We start from the raw sequence: 24,759 nt of genomic DNA, 5'->3' as shown, positions 1-24,759 counted from the left end.
AATGTCATTCCATTATTGCAGTGTTGCCATATGGCAACACAGACATTTTATCGATTTACCAAAAACCATTTTCATAAAAACTTTTTTGAGTGGTGAATATGTCATCATAACTTACCTGAGATGATGTTACCAATTTTTTGTGAATGTGACATGGGCGGGTCCTTGTTTGTTACTGACGTTTTAGTTTGCTTTCAGCAACTACCGAAAAGAGACAGCAGTCTGTCAGAAATCACGCCACAGAAAAAAATTGCATGTCATGTGACTTAACCAAAGCACATCATTGGCTAAACTAAGGTCTTCTCTTACCAACAAAAAAAAAACCGAGAATGTTCTCTTCAAGAGACAGTGGCAATGAAATGAACGCAAAGAGTATGTTGCCATATGGCAACACCATGCGGTAGAGGGTTAAACGATACCAGACGAGGAATAAGGGTGACTTGGGTGGGAATTATTCAGCGCTATCTCACAACCAATTCGTACGTATTTTACGAGGTGGCTAATTTGTACGAATTCGTACGGCCTCACTCGTACCAATTCATTCGATTTGTCTAAACCCCAGCGATGGATAAGTTTAGGGGCAGGGTTAGGGGTAGGTCATTCGTACGAATTTGGCAACTCCATATAATAAGTACGATTTAGCAAAAAAAAGTACGAATTCGTATGAGTGAGGTCGTACAAATTCGTACGAATTAGCCACCTCGTAAAATACGTACGAATTGCCGTGAGTTCGGGTTGGAATTATTTAAGTGAGGGATTTTGTGACGTATACCTTGAAGAAAACTCAAGATTACAATTGAGGCATTTCAGGGAGTTCAGAAACAGTGCTTACTGCTATAGAGAGTCCTTTGGACTGGACTTTGTGCTTTGTAACACTGAAAAACTATTTTGCTGTTCAAACAGCAAAATTACACACGTAGAAAATGTATTTCAAATATCATTAATTATTAAGCTAAAAGTATACTTCCCATATACAAGTTCCACTCTGGCTCACCAACAGACCCCTTCATGTAATTTTTGTCATCAACACAGTGCACATATTTTTTGCACTTGAAAAGAAAGTGTCACTAGATATTCTGCATACGCCCAACACACTCTGTTCATGCTCACAGTTAATAGAGTTCATTTTTAATGGATTCCGCACTAAACTGTGCATGAGAGGGAGCGGAACCGGGAAAATGAAGTATGTGTGGGCTTTTAATTCATCTTTTTCTTTTTTTTTTGAGTGCCTGAATTAACCTTAGTTAAACTTAGTAAGTAATATTACTTAATGCAGACCTCTAGTTGATCCCGCCATGACTTTCACCATGTGAGAATTTTAGAATGTATCACATTGTTAACACATACATTCACCCACTTCTCCCGAAATACATGACATTAAGTGGCCAGTGAACTGGGAGAAGAACAGAGTAAACTTAATAATTATGTACATGATGCATTTTTGATGTGAATAAAACATGTCGTCAAGTTACGTTTGAATTGAAAGGATTATTGCCACTTCCATCAACATTAGTGTGTACTGCACAGTTGTGATAGCCTATATGAAAAACGCGGAGTCTGTCTCTGGCTCAGCACAAGTTAAAGGGGGAAAGCAGATTTGAATTTAGCAGTTCATCACGTGATGCACTGAACGTTCTGATCACATTGGTGTGATCATACACGTCAAAGTATTAATAGATAGGACAAAAAGCAAGAGCTATAAATATAAAGTTATAAATAAACGGCGTTAGTAACGGCATTACTTTTTTCAGTAACGAGTAATCAAACGAATTACTTTTTCCCCCATCACAACGCCGTTAACGTTACTGACAAAAAAGTGCTGCGTTACTATAATTGAGCTCACTGAAGCGGTTTTCATCCGAGTAGCTCTCTCTCAGCCATAGGACCTGCAAAGTTTTTTCTCTGGTGTGTGTTGGGGTGGGACACATGCTAACTGATGATGATCGGTGTGTGAGTAGAGATGATAGACCTGCAAAGCGTTTTGTTGTAAAGAAATAGTACAGGTTAGACATACACAATTATAATTTTAAACTGATAATAATGTACGATGCTCTGTATGCGTGTCAGAGCATGCGAGCGGAGCACAAGCTCAAACCAGAATACCCTTTGTGACACGCTGGATCGAAAATATGTGAAATACGTTTTTTTCTAGTCGACTAGTAGTTCATTTAAGCCATTAGTTAACTAATCACATTTATATTAATTTGATTTCTTAAATACTGGAGAAAATAAACCATAATAATGAGTGTTTACGTAATATAGGCTAGTACTCAAGCGCACGCATAAAGCTTGCCATAAAGAACCGGCAAAAGTAATGATTATGAATATGACAAAAACAGCAAGGAGACATTTTAATTGTTTATTAATAAACTAATGTTTTCTGAATCCTTGTCGGCTGGAAAGATGAAGTTGACATTGCTGACTCTCATCTCTGTGGACGTGCTTAGAGAGAGAATAATACATAATCAGAGAGTAGCCTATTTCGTTTTGAATTATTTCGCTTAAAAGTAGACATTTCAAGCTTTCTATAGATAGATTTCTCATGTCTGTGAGGCAAGCAGCCACGCAGTTTCGGTTCATTTAGCCTATAAGACGCGCTCTAGTTCACGTGCAAGTGATCGCGCCAGCGCCTCCATGTCATGATTATATTTTCTGCTATATTTGCTTCTTATTTATTAAATCCAGACAATTGGTTGATGAAACATTGATTTAAAATTAAGATACAATTTTTACAAAACGGAATTCACTTTAAAGAAAGGCTTTCTACAAAACAAAACTTAATGAAGTGGTCAAAATCATGTCTGACCCACTCCATGTCTCCCGATATATTGCACATCTTATGATGTATCCTATTTACTCATGTTGTTCACTTTTCATAATCAAATAGATGAATTTAAAACATAACATAGGCCTACTTAAACAAATAATAATTTATTTTTAGACTTATATTTAATATTGGGAGCATCCAAGTTAATTGGCATTTGATTTTTTTACCGCAATAGTTACTTTCCCTGGTAATTAGTTACTTTTATAGTGATGTAACTCAGTTACTAACTCAGTTACTATTTGTGAGAAGTAACTAGTAACTATAACTAATTACTTTTTTAAAGTAACGTGCCCAACACTGTACAACAGTAACTGAACTGGGATTTTGCATGTGAAAGCAGAACTGCCAGACCTGTCTTCTAGTACAAACTGTGTGAAAGAACAGAAAAACGTGCCCCGTTTGCCCAGTAACTGCTCAGTGACAGGGATGCAGGCATGTGGCGTCTGCAGCGTCCTTCCTGGTCAATATGCCGCAGGTCTGTTTGACCGCTAGGATACTGAAGGGGAACACTTTAGAGGCTTATTGTATTGACTGAGTGTGCTCTGAAGTGTTGGTGGGGTTGAGCTTGATGTGATGAGGCAGCATCTGTTGGGTAAACCTTGTTTTTCACAGCTTGTCACCTAAACCCTTTTCCTAATTTCTAGGAGAGGCCAGGAGCTCACCTGTGATAGGAGCATTGCATTTCGGACGTGCGATTTGATTGGTCGCAGAAGCTCATTGAATGTGACAGTTTGTGTTGCTAAGGTTAAATGTCACTCTGTTAGTAAAATGGTGGGTGAGTTTAATTGGGCCAGACTAATATATCAAGCTGTCCAGGATGGACGGGTGCCAAGCTGATGAAGACGATGACTTGGTGCGATTAGGCGTTGTGTGTCGGGCGATGGCTTCAGGTGGGTAGATGTTTAGGATGAGTGACAAAGGGGTGCAAAGGTTGTGTGAAACGAGGCAGACGGAACAGAGGAGGAAGAGGAGGGTGTGGATCAATCTGCGCTGGGCTGCTTTGCTTTCTCTATATGAGCTGCACCTGCTCATGCGAGCGAAGAGAGAGTCTGCTGGAATCGTGATGCTCATCTCAATGTGCCGCTGGCGGCAGAGCTCCTCAGATCAGAGTGCCGTGTGTTTATAGAACAGAGAGAGAGGGAGAAACAGGAGGAGGGAGTGGGAGAGAGGGATTGTGGCGCTACACAACGGACCTGCCAATATTCCTGTCTCTCCATCTTTAGCACCGTGGGCATGTGCCTGTGTGGGAGCAGCTGACTGTAAGAACGAGGGATGGGAGAAGAAAGGAATAGGGAAAGGCAGAGGACAATGGGTGGGAAGGGCTCAAAATATACCCCCTTACGTCACCCACACATGATTTTTTTTTTTTTTATATCAGAGGACAAAATCATGTCAGAATGATACAATTGAACATAATTAAATATGAATTGAGCTGAAAGGATACAAAATTGTTGAAAGCATTATTGTAAGTTTGCAGTTGATTGGCTGAAAGGACACTCCCCAATTTCTAGTTTAAAAGAAAAATGTAAAATTGATTGATCAGATCTCCAGTCAGGGTCCAAAATGGACCCAAATGCAAACTAAAATTGGGTTTGGCAAGTAAATAAAACACTTAATAAAAAATCGAATTGTAAGAAGAGCCTAAATATCACTAATGTTATATGCTCAATAGTTATTCAAATAATACCACAAACAATTCGAGCAATTTTAAAAGTAGAAGTTGTCCTATTTTATTTATTTTTTCTCCAGAACTATATATGTCAATTACTCCCCATGTTAAGCCACAAAAATAAACAGAAGCAGAGGCTGGCTCATCTCGTTCATGATGCTACAAGTGACACAATGACCTACATTGTCACAAATATGCAGTGAAAAACAGCTAAATAATATCATTGTCATAGTGATTGTAATATTTTAGCAAAAATAATACAAAATATAGTTTTAATGAGTGTTAAGAAATATTTACAGATGTAAAAATTAACTTGTCATTGGCAGTTTTAGTTTTTCAAGAACAACCTTGTGTGTATCTTCATCTGTTATAATTCATGTTTATTTCTTTCATATTAAGTGTTTGACTGGCTTTGAATCTCAGATGGAAATCATGGTCTCTAGTTTCGTATGTGATGCATAAAGGGCTGAGCTATGGCTAAAAACATCAATAACACTTTTGTTCATTTGTATCTCTGAATTGTTTTGCAGTGCCCTCAGTATGTCTCCCATGGTGTCCCTGAATGTCATAAACAGACACAGCACTTATATCAGATTATAACTTTAAAGTTATTATTTGTTTATCCAGTTTTCAGACTGTTAGATTGTGGATTTTTGAGAAACACAGAAACCAACAACAAACAGTATCTTTATTAAATAACAAGCAATAATTTGTGTGTTTCAAGGAGAAGAACAGTTTCATTGCTCATTTAAATGACATTCTCCTTGAGATCGCCTCAGAAAACTTGTGCTGGGCAGTCTGAGGGTAAAAAGTATAGATTTCAGTTTGCTTTATGGTCTGTGTGCAATAATCTGTAACTACTTTATTGACTATTGAAATATTCATTGGGTGCTTGAAAAATGCTGATGTTGTTTCAGTTTCAAAAATAATTTTGTAACTGAACTTGCATTGAAAATCATTTACCGAACAAACCATAGTGTTTTAAACTATTTGATTTACTTAGGCGTATTGTCACAATTTGACATTACCACAAATCACAACTCAATGCAGCAAAATGTGAAAGTAGTTTAAATTCTGATGGCGTATTATGTTCTATATCTCTGTGAAACACAGCCAACCAGCACTGTTTCTGACACTGTAAGCTTTAATGTGTAGAGCCCCAGGAGAATAGAAATACACATCCTATTCAGCTGCTTAGAAAAAGCTTACATTTCATCTCTTCTTCTTCTTTTTCTACTTAAATATGTCAGTATTGCACTTAATTTATAGTTTCTACAAGAAGTATTTACCTGCCTTGAACTTTTTTTCACATTTACTTTTATTACGGCATCAAATCTTTTTTGTAAGCACAAATATTGATATTTAGATTATACTTACATTAACATAGAAAATCATGTAACTCACAAATAAGGAGAGTGAGATGCTGAAATCTATCAAAATGATTAAAATTGTGATCAAATTGTGTCAACCATCAAAAAGATCAAATAGAATAGCTGTGACAATAATAGGAATTTCTTTACCTTGAAAAAAATGAGTGTTTTTAACTTAAAATGTTAACTTATGAACTCAGTCTTATAAGCTTACTAAAGTCTGTCAAAATAAATCAATCTTTTGTATTAACAATAATAAAAAGAAAGATAACGAACACACAAAAACATTGCAAATAAAAGCACCAAACACTAAACGCACAATTTTCCAGCTGCTTTGGTTCACTGAGATGAATTACAACATCTACAGGATGCAACCCCCCCCCAAACCCTCCTTCCTTTCCCCCTGACACAAGTCACTGAAAGTTCTCCAAGATGTATATCTATTGTTTTTTCCTTTCATGTTTGGTATTTAAATGTCTCAGTGCGATCTTCTCAATTTCACAGCAGTCACTGGTAGAATGAAGAAGATTGAAAACTAGGGAGAATTCTGTCCTCTTTTTGGGTGGTGCCTTTTGTGAAAACCCACTCCTCTCCCCCCAAAACAGGTGTTGGTGTAGTACATATTTACAATCCTTTTGTTCTGGTCTAAGTATATAAGGTAAAGTGCCAAGCAGTCATGTAGGATCTTCTGTAGCCAGAGACCCCCGCGCAGTGATGGGCAAGTGTCTTAAAACACTAATCACATTTTTGAACAAATTGGTTAAGTAAACAATTCAATGACTCAATAACATAACTTGCTTGTACCTTAATGTATCCAGTACCACGTGTGATGTAAATTAACTAGAGATGTAATGATACACTCATGTCACGATTTGATACAAATAGCAATACTGAACTCACAGTACGATACTACGGTGATATTTTAATTTAAAAAAATAAAGAAGATCGTTTTTTATTATTATTATTACTTTATTAATAATAATGTTATAATTTTATTATTATCATCATCAGGACCAACAAGTATTCCCCCATTGCATTATTATACATTATATTCAACATTATATATAGTAGTTAAATATAGTAATGTCACTGAAACTCATTGTTTTCTCACGCAGTACTCCCACTTTCAATACAGGCGTTCGTTGGATCTCTACACAGACAAGCCGCGCATGCAAAGACTCTCCTAGTGCTCACTGTCTCACTTCTCCTGCTATTAATGCACTATACATATAAGAATGTACCATCTAAGATGCTTTGAATAATCATACTACTAAAACTAAATGTGATATGGTGATTTAAATGATGTTTGCGCTTTCACTTTGAGGAGTGCCGTTCTAGCGCACTTCAGATGATCAATGCAATCAATCACAGTTCTAAATCGCAAGAAAGCATGTCAAAATGACTATTCCCAAACTGTAAATGGTTAGTTCATCCAAAAAATGTAAATTCTGCATTTACTTACTCTTAGGTTGTTTTCGCACATTACAGGCATTTGAACGTCCGTGTTTATATGCGTGTCGTTGTAAATCATATAAAGCCATTGTGTCTCTTCAGAAGACTTGGATTTGGATTAGACCACTTGATTGATTATTTTTATGATGCTTTCAATGTCTTTTAAGTTGTAGTAGAATGGACTTTAAATGGAGGTACAGAAATCTTTCAGGTTTCATAAAAAAATATCTTCATTTGTGTTTGGAAGTTGAGCGAAAATCTTATAGGTTTGAAAACGACATGAGGGTGAGTACATGATGACAGAATTCACATTTTTGGGTGTTTTTAGACCGTAAGCTGAATCTTGGGTAAAACTAACTCTATATCACGAATCCTATTGTTTACATCAACAATACATATCGACGCATATCACGATATCTTGATATACAAATGTATTGTTACACCCCTAAAAGTAACAATTACTTTGGAATGTAATGGTTACTTTTCTGAAATGAAGCAGCCTTAATGATGTATATGGCTGACAAATGCAACCTCTGGAGCCTTCAAAATGAGACACAGTGCCTTTGAAAAAATCCTACTGGCATAACAAAATGTAAAATGCAGAAAAGGTTACAACAGATTAAAGATTACACTTTTAATCTCATCATAACTTACTTGATGTTTGAAATTCTGGTTTTGAATGAATAAGCATTTAGTGCCTTGCTTTACAGGTAAATTATCATTAATCTCCAATGCAACGAAACTGAAATAGCACACTGACGGAATCTGTGTATCTGCATCTGAGGTATGAGATACATGAATTGAAAATAAAGCACACCTGGGTGTATGTGGGAGCATCTCTGTGCAGCTCTAAAGAAAACATTGCGCCATCAGGGCAAAGGCAATTTCAAAGCACAGAACTGCATCAGGGTTCATATAAAATAGTAGTCAGAGCAAGTATGTAGGATTTTTTTTTTTATCACAGTTTTTAAAAAATGTGATAAAATGTGAAACAGCTGTGAATCTATTAGTAATGGAGACCACTAAAATGCTCACAGTAACTATAGAAGAGTTACAGCCCTTCATGAAAGATTGAAGAACATGTGCATGAGACAACAACGCCATGAACAATTCATAACTCTTGTAGTCTTGTAAGTCAGGTGGAATTTTTTCCAAAGGAATAAGAGTGAATCAACAGTCACAAGGATTTTTCAATGGCCCAGTTAAGCCAAATGTGGACACTTAAGTGTAAATCTCACAAATAGCACCATTGCAGTGAAGCAAGGTGGCTGCAGCTTCATGTTTCAGGGATGGTGCTCAGGGACAGGTAACTCTGACAGACTACCTCCATTTATTTAAAGGGTTTTTGAACGGCCTGTTAAGTTGCACATTATTTCAGTGAAGCACTTCTCGGCTTGGTTTCCCTTCATTTCCTTCCCAGGTAAAATCTTCATTCACCCCTGTCTCACTTTCAGATGTATGGACGCTATACACAGGAGTTGGGGGCCTATGCCAAAGAAGAGGCAGCTCGTCTGCGTGAGGATGGAGCGCTGCGAAGGACCACCAGTGTGCGCGGCCAGGCTCCAGAACTGCTGGAGTATGAGAAGAATCCGTGTGCCAAGTGTCAAGGTGGGTGTGTTGTGTACATATGTGTGCGCCAACAGCTTGCTGGCTGTTCTGCTAACGTCATAGCTTGCTATTTGTAGTGGTGGCTACAGAGTAAAGCAAGGAAAGCAGAGCCAGCAAATCTACAATGATGAAGGGCAGCAGGGATTGAAAGAAGAAAAGGGTCACAAAGGGCAGCAGGCGAAAGACTTAGTGAGAATGTGCTGGAATTGGGGATTAGGTGAGGCCATTGCTGGAGATAAGTAGGAGGGATTTGAATGAAGATGAAAGCTTTACTCTGGCTACTGTGATGCATCTAGACTCTTGGTCAGGCCAGTGGCAGAAGAACTTCGCATGAAGATTCACTTTGGTTTTTTCTGCAGAATTGGAACAGCTATACTTTCCTCTCCTTCTAACACATTGGTTCTTAACCTTCTTGACTCCAAGGCCCACTGTTATCCAGGACAGTATTCAGAAGGCCTCCTATCTAAGCTGATATGTACCTCTAGTACTTCTGTAACCCAAAAGTATGATGTCAATTTAATGTTTTACATCTTTACTTTTTAGTATTTTAATTATGATTCTGGTAATATAACTAAGGCCATGTTCACACAGCTGAAGAATACTGTTGTCAGGCCTGTATTCGAGTCCTTATACAGTTGTTCACACACATTTTAGTTATTTATGGGAGTGACAACTGCATTCTATAACTGAACTCACACCCGTAATTAATACAAATTCTCAATTTTCCAAAATCCAGTCACTGTTCTCCACCGAAGCTGTTTCTGTTAGTTTTGCGTTCTACGAGCGACTCAAATGCTTTACAGGCTTGACTCCCGTCCCGTCGTTCATACAGTATTCGAGACGCTACTGTAAGTTACTGTGTATGGGACATTTCGAGACTAACACCTGTAAGTAAATGTGGTTGTCAATTCCAAAAACTGACAGTGTGAACGTAGCCTAAATTTGAATCATTTTAAGACTTATTGGGACTCCTCTGGAAGTTTTCTGAGGCGCCCTACTTGGTCCAAGCCCCCCTGATCGAGAACCACTGATCTAACGTATCCCAACGTCATTGGTCATTTGTTGCAGCATTATGTTGTGTTTCGTAGGCTGGTGTCAGTGAGAATTATTCAATGATTTTTAAGGGGTTGGCATTTTTGTGAAATTTTTGACATGAAATTTCTGGATTTCAGGCTTTGTTGAAGTTGGTAGTGCTAAACCAAATTTTAGCACCTGCAGTTGCTAAACGGTAACTTAAACACATTTTAAAGTCAGCATTAAAACCGAAGTTACGATCATCTTTTCTTTATTGTGACGTATATCCAAGTGAAATGGCATTTTGAACAAGAAAACATGATTACACCGCTCAGACGAACATGATTTGTGTTTGTGCTCTAACTTTTGTGGTTAATGAAACACTATTTGAAATTTTCCTCTATATGTAAAAGGAATACATACTTTTGAGACCCCCCAACCTTTTGTTTGGTTTTAGGGGAGGCACGATCGACTTCATAATTCAAACACTGGCTGCTGTTGCAACAAACAGCCAGTGTTTGAATTATGACTAGCTTAAAGGGTTAGTTCACCCAAAAATGAAATTTCTTTCATTAATTACTCACCTTCATGTCATTCCAAACCCGTAAGACCTTCGTTCATCTTCAGAACACAAATTAAGATATTTTTGATGAAATCCAAGAGGTTTTTTATCTCCCATAGAAAGCAACGAAATTACCACATTCAAGGTCCATAAAAGTAGTAAAAACATCATTAACATAGTCAACGTCACTACAGTGGTTCATCCTTAATGTTATGAAGCGAGAAGAATACTTTTTGTGCACAAAAACAAAACAGAAATAACAATTTTATTCAACAATTTCTTCTCTACCTTGTTATTCTCCTAAGCAGCTTACGATGAAGACACAGTGCAGAGCTTCCAGGTTCTGCATCAGAATGCCAATTCATTATTGGCCGATGCTGTTCTCGTGAGCACCACAACGTATGCGTGTGATGCTGATGCAGGAGCCGGCCAATACTGAGTCGGCTTTCTGATATAGAACACAGAAGGTCTGCAATGTATCTTCAATGTAAACTGCATAGATTAAAATATCCGAAAACCATTAGCTCAGTGTTATATATTTTGTTCAATTGTGTATTTACATTATCTCAAACGTTTCCAACAATGTTTATTTTCAGAGAAATTAGGAATTTTAACCAATGTAACGGCTCATGTTATTGCATCGCCTGTCAATGACATCGTATCCGCGTTACCCTCGATTTCCGGCCCTACTTCCGTAAAAAGCATACGTCTCTCGCTAGCATTTGCTCCACTGGCCTCGTTCTGCTCTCAGCCCCATCCTACTTCATACCACAGTAATGTTAATAAAATTTTAATACATTAGCTCATCCATGAACATGATTTCTGAGGATTGCTTTCCATCGGCTGTGGAGGTGAAGACTACAACTCCCATGATTCCACACTCATTCATGGCGTCATCAAGCTATGCCTTTGTTATTGTTTTGAATAAGCGACCTCTAGCTGTGAAACTTACATACTGTGCCTTTAACCAGAAAGACTTTCACGGTCAACCAGAATTACTTCTCAGGTAACATTCTGGCCAACCAGCTTCGTCAGCTTTTGCTGGTGAACAACATAGCTAGAGTAGCACCAAACCAGCATGTTCAGATCCATATTTAAATCAATTCCACATTTTCCCGAACAATATGAAGAAATGTGAAAATATAATATGAATGGTCCATCTGGCTCTACTCATGTATTTGAAGCAGTTCAGTGAGACAGGATATGGTCATGTCTGATGCCTGCAGATGTAGTGGTTTACCTCCTGCTTTCTAGATTGCCCTCTACTGGTGATTAATTGTCACTGGTTTGTGTAGCTGCAGTTGTTTATCAATCTGTCACGCACATTCCACAAGTGTGGCCATCACCTGAATCTTAAAAGCTTCTTGATGGTCTTCACATTTATGGCGGAGATATTTTTTCCCACTAATTTTTCAAGCATTGACACTGAACGTTTGCTGTTGTCTAGCCTGTAAACTACAACTTGCAGCATTTATCAGCCTGTTCAATTCCCTCTGCACCTCAGTGCAGTGCTCGCCATTCACCAGCAGGGAGCATAATCAGTCTGCGCTGTTTAGGGGTGATAGATGAGACACATAGACGTGCAGTGTATCCGTAATGAGCCACTGTGTGTGCCTGTGCATCTGTATCTAGAAATACGTCACTTTTCACCAAAGGATGTATTATATGCACCGTTACATTTGAGTTTAAGGAAAAAATTATATTCGCCCAGTAACAATTTATTTTTTCATTTAATGGTACATTAAGATGATTGGCTGAAAAAAAAAAAAAGTGAGCTTTGAACAAAAGCAGGACGTCTGTGATAAATTCCCTTAACTATTAAAAAAAAGTTGAGTCCTCATTAAATAGGCAACAGTGTCTCACAGTCCACTGTTTTTAGTGCTAATGAGGGATCTCATTGGTTTCTTGTAATATAAATAGACTGCTCTTTTGGCCTTGTGTAATCTCCAAAGACACACAGCATCTGTCTCTATATCATCCTTCCCGCCTCCCTGTTGAGTGTGAAAAGCATGAGAAATCTATCAGCACAGTGTGCAGCGGAGGTCTTCTGATCCTCCTTGACTGAGTTTGAGGGTTTGGAGGCTTGTCAGCTCCCTACCTACACACCGGTCTATAGAGCTGGCATCATAAGTCTCTCTTTCTCTCTCTCTCTGTGTCTCTGTCTCATTTCTGTTTTATTCCTCCATCTAATACTGTTCCAAAACATAGTGCCGCATTGCATACTGCATACATAGGAGGCAGTCTTCTAATGCAGCATCCCAACCCTCATGAAACCTCATAAGTGACTGATTTGAAACACTCTGCATTGAACTAGACTTCCAGCTCAAAGAGTTTGCTGTTAGCTTATTGCAAAGCAAACCACATGATACTCTAAGTCTTAAAGGGTTAGTTCACCCAAAAATGAAATTTCTGTCATTAATTACTCACCCTCATGTTGTTCCAAACCCGTAAGTCCTTCGTTCATCTTCAGAACACAAATCAAGATATTTTTGATGAAATCAGAGAGTTTTATCTCCCACAGAAAGCAACGAAATTACCACATTCAAGGTCCAGAGAAGCAGTAAAGACATCGTTAAAATAGTCAACGTGACTACAGTGGTACAACCTCAATGTTATGGAGCGACGAGAATACTTTTTGTGCGTGAAAAAAAAAAAAAAAACAATTTATTTAACAATTTGAACTGTTCTCATATGCAGTTGACGTAGTGAACACAGCGCAGGCTTCTGTGACATGAGGGTAATCAATCAATGACAGAAATTTCATTTTTGGGTGAACTAACCCTTTAAAATACATAGCACACTGAAATATTGAGTAAGATAATACATTTTTATTCATACAAAACTATTTTATCAATACTTTAAAGTACTGAGCAAAGTAGATCTATTTATAACCAACATTTTTTAAGTTGGCTATTAGCTTGTTGCTAAGCTATTGATAAAACAGTACTCTAAAAAGCATTAAAATACATAGCACACAGAAAATTTGGGTAAAATTATACATTTTTATTCACACTACACCTTTACTTATTGAGAAAGGTAGCTATATTTATATCCGACATTTCACTCACCTTTTGAAATGAAGATGAAGTCAGTGTTGTTACGCCCGCTTATTATACATTTTTTTTAAATAAATTTACCTATAAATATGAGCAGTGGTGGTTTGTGCTTGTGCTGGGCCTATTTCCAGAATACAGTCACATATTTGGGTTTGCTAGTGCTTGACCTGCATAGCAATAGTGTATGATGGATTGCTAATAGCAGTTGTCAAATTTCTCCACCTACAGTCTATAAAATTCCCACTTTTCTCCAATGTTTCTACCTGTCTCAGCTCTTTCTTTACCCCAATGATGTGTAAATGCAAAAGAGAGAAATTTATTGATTGATATTGATTGGTGGTCAGTTTTTTTTTGTTGTTGTTGTTTTTTTTTTTTAAATAAAAGCAGGGTTTGGTTCAGTGAGGATATTTTTCAGATGGCTCGATTAGATTTTTAATTACGCTGACAACATTTTCACTGGCCTCAGCACAAAAAAAATTGTTTTTAGCAATGCATATACAGTATGTGCCAGAAATAATATTTATATTTTTCATTGACTGTAGGTTCTCTTTACACAAAAAAAAAACAAAAAAACATTTGATCTACATTATGACAGCTCCATAAAACACTTTATAAACACACTTTTGCTTGAAAATTATGGCAAATAGTTAGTAATTTTTAAGTCTTTTTCTTATGCCCACCGAATATAGTAGATAAACACATATCCTGCTCTCCATGGTGTAATTAGACTTTATTTGTGAATTTTAAGATGACAGAGGGGGGTAGATTTGCGACAAGCTGTCAACATCCTGCTGTTTGTTCTCTATGCAACTTTAGAGTGAAGTCCTACCACCATAGCGGACATAATCTGTCTATTTCAATGCTAATTGTTTTGGATCTGTGGATGAAAACAGAGAACTGGCAGCAGTCCACCAGCTCGCCCTCGTGGGAAATTGTGACTACTGCTCAGAGGCTAAGTGTAGAAAATGCCGCATAAGTTGTCATATCAGGCAGAGTGAGGGCAGATACTATTGCCTCTCACCAATCCTCCTACACCTTTCTACTCGCTCTGGGGATATAAATAGATCTTGGATATATAATACATTGTTATATTATGCATGCATGCCACATAGGGATGTCACTTCCAGTGCTGGCCTGTGACTCGCTTGTCAAAGACACTAAAATCTGTGTGGGGAAGCATGGGCTCTGCATATTTATACGGTTATTCCTCAAACTCCAATTAAGTGTCAAAATATGCCGCATCTCAGCACTTCTGTCTGGCGCGGTTTGGAGATAAGCACTCCAGGTTTGCGTGTCCAAAATGCATCTTGAATTGCGGTAAATTTGGTTCAGCTTATTGCTTTCTCGGTTGAGGATTGTTACAGGGTTTATTTTGAGAGCAAAGACATCTGTTGTGCCACTTCAGTGGACAAACTGGCCCACGTGCCAACTCTCTCACAGAGGAGCCGGGCAAAGAGCCACTCAGCAGGTGCTGAGGCTGGCGGGGCAGCGTCTCTGTCACGTACACAGAGGTGTCCCATCACCTGCCGTGACCCTTCCCTTTCCGCTGTCTTTCAGATACGTCTTATCTTCAAACACACAAGCCATTTCCTGTCTGGGTCTCCACAACCCTGTCCACCTATGCAACAGCGCAATTGTTCACACTCTCATGAGTCTGGAAACGTGGGAATCCAGGGGAAAACAAGCTCTTTTATGAGCAATTGTTCACTTCATTAAAGCATACTGTGCACCTACTGCTGGGTTCGAGTAATTTCTCTGGGTTGTTCATTTCCTGTTCATACAGCCTGTGAACACAGACTGACCTAAAAAAGAAAAGGAAAACTGTGGATGTTGTTGATGCTTAATGGGATTAGATCACTCAAAAATGAAAATTATGTCTACATTTACTCAATCTCAGGTCGTTCAATGAATATACCAATGAAACCAAAAAATTGGAAAATGAAGAAATTTTAAAGAATGTTTCTGCTTGCTCTTGCAATTACCATAAATGTAGCCCATATACAGTGCTCAGCGTAAATGAGTACACCCCCTTTGAAAAGTTTTAAACAATATCTCAATGAACACAAAAACAATTTCCAAAATGTTGTCAAGACTGTTTAATATAACATCTGTTTAACTTATAACATGAAAGTAAAATTAAAATATAACTTAGATTACACATTTTTCAGTTTTACTCAAATTAGGGTGATGCAAAAATGAGTACACCCCACAACAAAAACTACTACATCTAGTACTTTGTATGGCCTCCATGATTTTTAATGACAGCACCAAGTCTTCTAGGCATGGAATGAACAAGTTGGCGACATTTTGCAACATCTATCTTTTTCCATTCTTTAAGATTGACCTCTTTTAGAGACTGGATGCTGGATGGAGAGTGATGCTCAACTTCTCTCTTCAGAATTCCCCATAGGTGTTCGATTGGGTTCAGATCAGGAGCCACTGAATCACTTTCACCCTGTTCTTCTTTAGAAATCCAACAGTGGCCTTAGATGTGTGTTTAGGATCATTGTCATGTTGGAAAAGTGCACAACGACCAAGGGCACAGAGTGATGATAGCATCTTCTCTTTCAGTATAGAGCAGTACATCTGTGAATTCTTGATGCCATCAATGTAATGCAGCTCCCTGACACCAGCAGCACTCATGCAGCCCCACATAAGGACACTGCCACCACCATGTTTCACTGTAGGCACCATGCATTTTTCTTTGTATTCCTCACCTTTGCGACACCATACAGTTTTGATTTGTACAGTTTTGAATTTACAGTCTAGGCGGGCTTTTTTGTGCCTGGGCTTTAGGAGAGGCTTCTTTCGTGGACGGCACCCATGCATGCCATTCCTCTGCAGTGTACGTCGTATTGTGTCACAGGAAATAGTCACCCCGGTTTGGCGTTCTACTTCTTTAGATAACTGCAGTGAACTTGCGTGTCGATTTTCTTCAACCCTTCCCATCAGAAGACGCTCCTATCGAGGTGTTAACTTCCGTGGACGACCTGGACATCTCTGTGAGATGGTTGCAGTTCCATCTTTTTTAAATTTTTGTACCACTTTTGCTACAGTATTCTGACTGATAAGTAAAGCTTTGCTGATCTTCTTGTAGCCTTCACCTTTCTGGTGTAAAGAAATGATTTTCTTTCTCAGGTCTTGTGACATTTCTCTTCCATGTGGTGCCATTGCTGACAGCATGAAATGCTGAAGGGGTTTTAACACCCTTTTATAGTCTGTCTGCTGGACACCTGTGTAATGAATAATTAGACACCTGTGGTTGAATTCTTGTTAAATTAGACATTTGTAGTCTAAAATTGAAGTTATATTTTTAACCTTACTTTCATGTTATAAGTTAAACAGATGTTATATAAAACTTAGTCTTGTCAACAATTTGGAAATTGTTTTTGTGTTCATTGAGATATTGTTTAAAATGTTACTTTTCAAAGGGGGTATACTCATTTACGCTGAGCACTGTGTGTGTATATGTGTGTGTGTGTGTGTGTATATATATATATATATATATATAAAAAATATAAAATATATATATATATATATATATATATATATATATAATATATATATATATAGGCCGATAGGCCTTGGTGAGCATAAGAGACTTTTTTTTTTATTTTTTATTTTTTTTATTAACTTTTGAACGATAGTGTATACAGTAATGGCATATAAACTGATTTTTTTTTTGAATGTTGCCTTTGCATCTTTTTTTTAAGCTTCAGTGTCTTGGTACTCATTCCTTGGACAAGAGCAAACAGCGACACAAAAGTGAGTAAACAATGACAGAATTTTCATTTTTGGGTGAACTATCCCTTTAATGTCTGTCTGCAGTCTGTACGTCACGGTGTCAGAAGTTCCTGATTTCCCGTGTGGGTGAAGACTGGATCTTCCTCATCCTCCTGGGGCTTCTCATGGCATTGGTCAGCTGGGCCATGGACTATACTATTGCCTTCTGCCAGCAAGGTGAGAGAGAGAAAAGAATGAAAAGAAAGAAAAGGACAATTTTCTGCTTGACAGGGTTCCATGAAAGTACAGATGGTGTCATTTAATCAGTCAAGTATTGTTTTTTTTTTCCAGTGGGGTATCGTCATCATGTGTATTCTGGGATGGAAGGTGCATTAATGCCTGAACGAATTGGTGCCAACTCACTGACCTCTTTTTGCAAAAGAATGAGTTTATTTACAAAGACTGGGGTTGCCAGTTCAGTCGATTTACAAAAAGGCACATATCAAGGGCAACTTTTTTAATGTTGCAGCATTAGCTAAATCAAAAATATACAAATAAGACAACTAGTACTTTTGACAGATATGTTTAAAGTTATTTACACTCACGTGAAATGAAGGCCCCATTGATATCAATGGCCTTTTTTATTTTACATAGGCCCTGTTTCTCCTCCAAGTTCATACTTCGGTGTTGTGGGGTCTGCATCAGGAAGGGAACATTGTGGGCGCATAACAAGCATACTTCGACTCATAAATTGACAAATGGCAAACAACGGCCATTGCAAATCTGCAAGAGCACTAGTACACATCAAGTGTGCTACAGGACAGGGCCATATAGTAGGTCGCCCCCTCGTGGTGGTTGCCATGTTTTAATCATGGGGGAAATAACTAGAGCAGTGGTTCCCAAACTCGGGTATGCATACCCTTGGGGGTTCGTGAGGTAAATGCTGAGTTTTGCAGTTCATTTAATTCTACCCTACCTTAAAAAAACATTAAAACTGAGCATGTATTTCTAACAGGCAAGATGCCGTAAATACATGACATCCAATCAAATTACCTCCTCTTTTGTGGTCAAAACTGACTGCATGTACACAAACAGCGTGCATAGGTTGCATGCAGATGCAGGCAGCATGCTTCCTTAGCAAATCATGCTACATTACTGCCGGTCTCGACAATGAACCTTTGTAAAAGTAGGGATTTAGCACTTACTAGCATGAAGAAGAAAATATAGACATAGAGTGTACATAGAGATCGTTTTAACTCTCTTCGATACAAAAACCTACCCTGTGTGAGTTCTTGTTTTTAAAGTTGATAATATATTATTCAAGCAAGAATGTAATTTTTCCCAAATATCCACAATTGCAAACGTGACTTTGACAGTTCGACAAACAAAATTGTAATATTAAGTGATGTACATTTTAAACACAGTATTGCCAGTATTGTTTACTCTATTTTGCAACAAAATAATACTTCCAATGAAAGCTACAGCAGAACTGCAACACACAGCGATGTTTTGTGAATGAATCTGCGGCTTTAAACAAATCGCGAGAGTCAATGATTCAATGACCCATTCATAAATATAGCCACTTGCTTTGTTACTGAATGAATGAATGACTCCCGCCACCTATTGGCAGTTTTCGTTTTTACAATTGCTGCATATTTCTTTATTGAACATTTTTTTATTTAAAACATTATTTATTTTATAAAGGTATTTATAAAGGAAAAAAATGCACCTGAAAATCACTTTAAGTGGGAAAATATCTTTTCCTTTAGGGCGTGTAAGTGGAAGAGAGGGGGTACGCAGAAGGATGTTAAATACCTCAGGATGTACGCCACTAAAAAGTTTGGGAACCACTGCACTAGAGGGATCACTGAGATCATATTCAGCTGAAAATTATCTCATTGATCCCTATATTAGTGTGCACTTTTGATTTATTTATGGGAATTTCTTCAATTAAAATAAAATTAACTTTTGCTTTTTCATCCACACCAGTAGGTGTCGGTATACAACTGTCGAATCAGGCAGGAAAATTAATTGAAACGATTAACAACTAAATAACAGAGCACATGTAAATGTAGATAGATGTTTAGTCTATGTTGATATAGTCTTTGTATAATCTATAGTCTATAATAAAAGTTGCAGACTTTGGATCAACATATAAAACTCTCAAATGCTATCCTTATATTGCAATCATTACGAGCACAAGCTTTTAAGCACAAGAATTCAGTGCAAAACGAGCTGTTTTAGCATTACTAGCATTACCATGTGTTTGAAAGGACTATATTGCCTAGTGTTTTTTACTGCAGTGCATTTAACGCATAGTTCCCAGCCTGCCAAATAAAAATGACAATGAATAAGAGAACGAACAGAGCAACACTGAAACTCACCAGTGATTGACTTAATTTTAGTTCACACTCAAACCAACACCAGAGAACATGAGTGGGAATGGTGGTATGTATTGAAAAAGTGCGGTGGACAGAATCACCTTTAAATAGTAGTGGGGGGACCTATACCCCCGCCCCTTCCAGTCCCCCGCAGCTGCAACGCCCCTGCTATGTGCTGTACCATCTAGTGTATGAATTTTAGACAGTTGAGTGCATGCTGAGTGTATGAAGTGTCCAATATTCCACACTTTTTTTGGTTAACTAAGTGCATTATCCAGCACTTTTTTGGAATTTTTTATGTGAATACACTATTTACACTAAAAATAGCATAGAATAGTACACAAGTATGCAATTTGGGACGCACTTTATGTCAACAGCAGGGGTCTTCAGCATTTTTTAGGGCAAGGACCCCCACTAGAGACGTAGAGCAGGGACCCTCCGATACAAAATGTGTCAAACAGAGAAACATATTAAGCATATAGCCTTTAATATTAATAGAAACCAACCATATTATGATAGTTATATTATGTTAAAGTGTTAGTGTACCCAAAAATGAAAATGATGTCATTTATTACTCACCCTCATGCCATTCCACACCCGTAAGACCTTCGTTAATCTTCGGAACACAAATTAAGATATTTTGTTGAAATCTGATGGCTCAGTGAGGCCTCCATAGCCAGCAATGACATTTCCTCTCTCAAGATCCATTAATGTACTAAAAACATATTTAAATCAGTTCATGTGAGTACAGTGGTTCAATATTAATATTATAAAGCGACCAGAATATTTTTGGTGCGCCAAAAAAGCAAAATAACGACTTATAATTGTGATGACCGATTTCAAAACACTGCTTCAGGAAGCTTCGGAGCGTTATGAATCAGCGTGTCGAATCATGATTCGGATCGCGTGTCAAACCGCCAAACTGCTGAAATCACGTGACTTTGGCGCTCCAAACCGCTGATTCGACACGCTGATTCATAACGCTCCGAAGCTTCCTGACTCAGTGTTTTGAAATCGGCCATCACTATATAAGTCGTTTTGTTTTTTTTGGGGCACCAAAAATATTCTGGTCGCTTTATAATATTAATATTAAGCCACTGTACTCACATGAACTGATTTAAATATGTTTTTAGTACATTAATGGATCTTGAGAGAGGAAATGTCATTGCTGGCTGTGCAGGCCTTACGGAGCCATCAGATTTAAAAAAAAATATCTTAATTTGTGTTCCGAAGATTAACGAAGGTCTTACGGGTGTGGAACGACATGAGGGTGAGTAATAAATGACATTATTTTCATTTTTGGGTGAACTAACCCTTTAAGCATTATATTAATGATGATGACAACACTGATGTGTCCAAGGTCGTGCATCAGAAGATGTTTCTGTAAACTAATATTATATTAACTATGCACATTATTACTTTTCATTGTTAAAATCAATGCAAGATGCATTATAATCATACATGTTGTGATATAAAAATCACAATTCATTAGTTGTTCACAGATGTTGTAATTTATTTTAATGGATTTGCAGTCATACATTTTCATTTTACTAGTCAGATGGACAATTAAACATTTACGTGAACTTTAGATTCAAGTTCTCTAGTAAAGTGCAGATGTAATGTGTAATCAACGGCTCAACCATTACAAGAATGGCAATGTACATTGAGACATTTAAGATTATTTAAAAGTCATTACTTTTACAAATAATAAATAATTTAAATTTAAATATTACATTGACTTTGTGATGATTTTTACCCATGTTTTAATTTTTTCATAAAAATTATGTGTGATCAAACATTAATTGGCAGGCCCCCTGCAATACTGCTGTGGACCCCCTAGGGGTCGCAGACCCCCGTTTGAAGAGCCTTGGTCTACAGAGATGTAATTATGTGGTGTGTGTCGGTGTCTGCAGCACAGAAGTGGATGTATGGTGGTCTGCACAGTAACATGCTGCTGCAATACCTGGCCTGGGTCACCTATCCAGTAGTTCTCATCACCTTCTCTGCCGGCTTCACACAGATACTGGCGCCACAGGCAGTGGGTGAGATATGCACACACTGATCCATGCTCACGTAATCAATTTAAGCCAAGTGGCCTTTACGTGTTCTCAAATCTCTTTGTAACCCCCTTCATCTTTTCTTCCTTTAGGCTCTGGGATCCCAGAGATGAAGACCATCCTCCGAGGTGTGGTGCTGAAAGAGTACCTCACTTTCAAAACCTTCGTTGCCAAAGTGATTGGCTTAACTTGTGCCCTTGGAAGTGGCATGCCTCTGGGCAAAGAGGTGCATGAGAGGGGATATCTGATCCTAGATAAGCGTTCTAATGCTAAAATACTGTGATCACATCTGTTATTTCTATCTCCTCTTGCATCCTCTAGGGACCATTTGTTCATGTTGCCAGTCTGTGTGCTGCTCTGTTGAGCAAATTCATGGCCTTGTTTGGAGGAATCTACATGGTGAGAGATGTTTTTTAGTGATGCTGTCTTTTGTCAGTAACTTTCTGACATTTCATATTTTGGTAACACTTTATAATTACTTGCATTAAGAACATTAACAAACATTATTAAAATATATTATGGTTTACAGAACATTATTTATAATTAAATAATTGAAGAGTTCAGATGCAAAAGCCACTAAGTGCCACCTCCGTCAAAAATGAGATAATGAAATTGAGTGAACGCTCTCCGCACATAGTATATGTTCGTCATACTTTTGCTTCAAAACCGCTAAATCCCAATGTCAGCCCATTTAGAAATACCGGTTTGTTGGCAGAAACCACTAAACGCCACTTCTCTTTGTCAGCAAAAGCCTCTAAGTTCACAGAAGAACCAATCGGAAAACGCAAATCAAATTATATGATTTCAAGATGAAGGAAGTGTGCATATGAGCCGGCTTTCAGTTACCGAACTGCAAGTTTTTATCATGTTTTGTCCATCTTTACAGTGGCAACGACAGGATTTCGTGATTGGCAAGTACACAACAACAATGTGTCTTTTGCTGCTGTAAAACTGACAGAAGTGGATGTTTTACTATGTCTTGTTGTCCAAAGAGGTGGACACCTTTTTTTTTTTTTGCAAAAAAAAAGTGCACATGGACTTAGCTGGTTTTGCAGCAAAAGACTTTGTTAAATACCAATAAATTGACTAAAGTGACATTGTTGAACATTTTTGCCATTTTTGACATTTTGCCATTTTTTACATTTTGCCATTTTTGACATTTTTGCCATTAAAGTGAAATTACTGAACCTGAACATAGGAGCCTGGTAAAAAATGCTAATTTTAAAGAAAATATGTCAGACTGACTTAGGCCCTGTTTACACCTGGTAATAAGATGCATTTTGGTGGATCGGATCACAAGTGGACAACGCTAAAAACAGGTGTAAATGGGGTGTAAAATGTTTTGAGCTTGTCCACTTTCGACCACTTCCAGAGGTAGTCGAAAACGCATTCGACCAGATTGCTTTCATAGTGTAGACGCGGTGGTCAAATGTGTTTGAACAGCGCAAAAGACCGCCTACTCTCTGCCTACTGACCACTGTGTCAGCTGAAAACCCAAGTTTGGTTTGTGATTTGGTCTTAGTGACTTAGGAGTCCTCTTGACTACTCATAATGTTTCACAGATTTAGGAGCTAGTTTTATTGCTAAAATGCTTTGTGAAATACTCTTAGAGCAAAAATTTAGGAATCCTAAAATTAGGACTGACACGGCCATTATTTTTAAGAGTTTCTTCTAAATCGGCAAGTTAGGAGCTACTTTTAGCCTTACGATGTTTTGTGAATACAAACTGTTTTGTGAACTGTTTCATATGTAAATTGCACAAGCTTATTTTGTCCATTAGATCGAAAAAGCTGAGAAGAAAAAAAAAACAAAAAAAAAAAACATATATTTACCCACCCATAGACCCTCCCCGTGAAGAAATCAGGACAGAAGTGGTTGAAAGTGGACAAAAGAGACGGATTAACACCGGGTGTAATCGGGTATGTGTCTCCCTCGTCCACTTGTGATCTTAATACCAGGTGTAAGCAGGGCCTTAGAGGTTTTTGCATCTGATCTCTTCAATTATACACAGTATACAGTCATATACAGTGGCCTCATTAAGTATTTGAACACTTTTGGACAGTGATGTCACACTCAGAGATGAATTTTATTGCATTAGACCAGTGGTTTCCAAACCTGTCCTGGAGGACCCCACAGCACTGCACATTTTGGATGTCTCTCTCATCTAACACACCTGATTCAGCTCCCCAGCTCATTAGTAGAGACTGCAAGACCTGAAGTAGGTGTGTCAGATAAGGGCGACATACAAAATGTGCAGTGCTGGGGGTCCTTCAGGACAGGTTTGGGAACCACTGCATTAGATAATACATTTGCACATGCTTCAACATTTTGTGTTTTTGTGCACACGGCCCAGGTTTGAATCTATCTGATATTATTTTCAGACTTCCCCTCTTCTCAGTGATAAATAAGGAAAGAAGCCCAAAAATAAAATAATAGTTAGGGTTTCAAATATTATCTGCTAATAATATTTGATTGTACTTTAACTATTAATCTATTAAACATCATATAATGATGATTAAATACTTCTTATTGAAATGTCCTATTAATAATGACCCATTAATGACAGACGTTATAAAGCGTTACCAATGACTTGTGTTTGTATTATCACTTTACATGTCACTGCACCTGGAACATCATGGCCTTGTTCTTCTAGTCTCATCTGCGTGTATCATACAAACAAGCAGCTGAGTGTTCTCTAGGGTTTTTTGTTAGGCTGTGATTAGTCAGAGTACATAAGGTATCGGTTCTCTAGGGAATTGCAAGCACAGTGAATGGAACCATTTGTAAATCGTGCTAAAAATGAGTCAAACGGCCTTTGTGTGATTCCATATCAACCTTCTGGACTTTGCCCACAAAGTAACCTGAGAAATCACAGCATGCTGGGGAATGGATCAATAACATGTTGTTAGCGCAGAGTGAATCTGACAGAAAATCGGAGGCCATAAACATGCCAACACATTTTAACTGTTCCACTGTAATTGAATGCGCTTTAATTAGGCAAATGTCAATGGCATGTTTACACAGTCAATCAGGCAGTGGGGTC

The 24,759-nt window shown here is 37.9% G+C and overlaps 1 protein-coding gene across 7 annotated transcripts in view; it reads left to right on the top strand.

Moving 5' to 3' along the window:
• The window catches only part of clcn2a (chloride channel, voltage-sensitive 2a), a 61,005-nt gene that overhangs the window by 15,253 nt on the left and 20,993 nt on the right, over positions 1-24,759 (top strand). For 6 of the 7 annotated variants that reach the window (XM_051880981.1, XM_051880946.1, XM_051880940.1 and 3 more), the window contains exons 2-6: positions 8,770-8,923; positions 17,384-17,515; positions 21,573-21,701; positions 21,809-21,942; positions 22,038-22,115. In XM_051880981.1, the coding sequence (XP_051736941.1) occupies positions 8,770-8,923; positions 17,384-17,515; positions 21,573-21,701; positions 21,809-21,942; positions 22,038-22,115 (627 nt within the window). Of the gene's footprint in view, positions 1-8,769; positions 8,924-17,383; positions 17,516-21,572; positions 21,702-21,808; positions 21,943-22,037; positions 22,116-24,759 lie in introns of those variants that run through there. The other variant, XM_051880990.1, reaches the window with a different exon arrangement.

Source organism: Ctenopharyngodon idella, chromosome 2 (genome assembly GCF_019924925.1).
Source record: "Ctenopharyngodon idella isolate HZGC_01 chromosome 2, HZGC01, whole genome shotgun sequence".
Classification (NCBI taxonomy): Eukaryota; Metazoa; Chordata; class Actinopteri; order Cypriniformes; family Xenocyprididae; genus Ctenopharyngodon; species Ctenopharyngodon idella.
The sequence above is the reverse complement of the archived record's forward strand: the minus strand, read 5'-3'. Positions and strand labels throughout refer to the sequence as shown.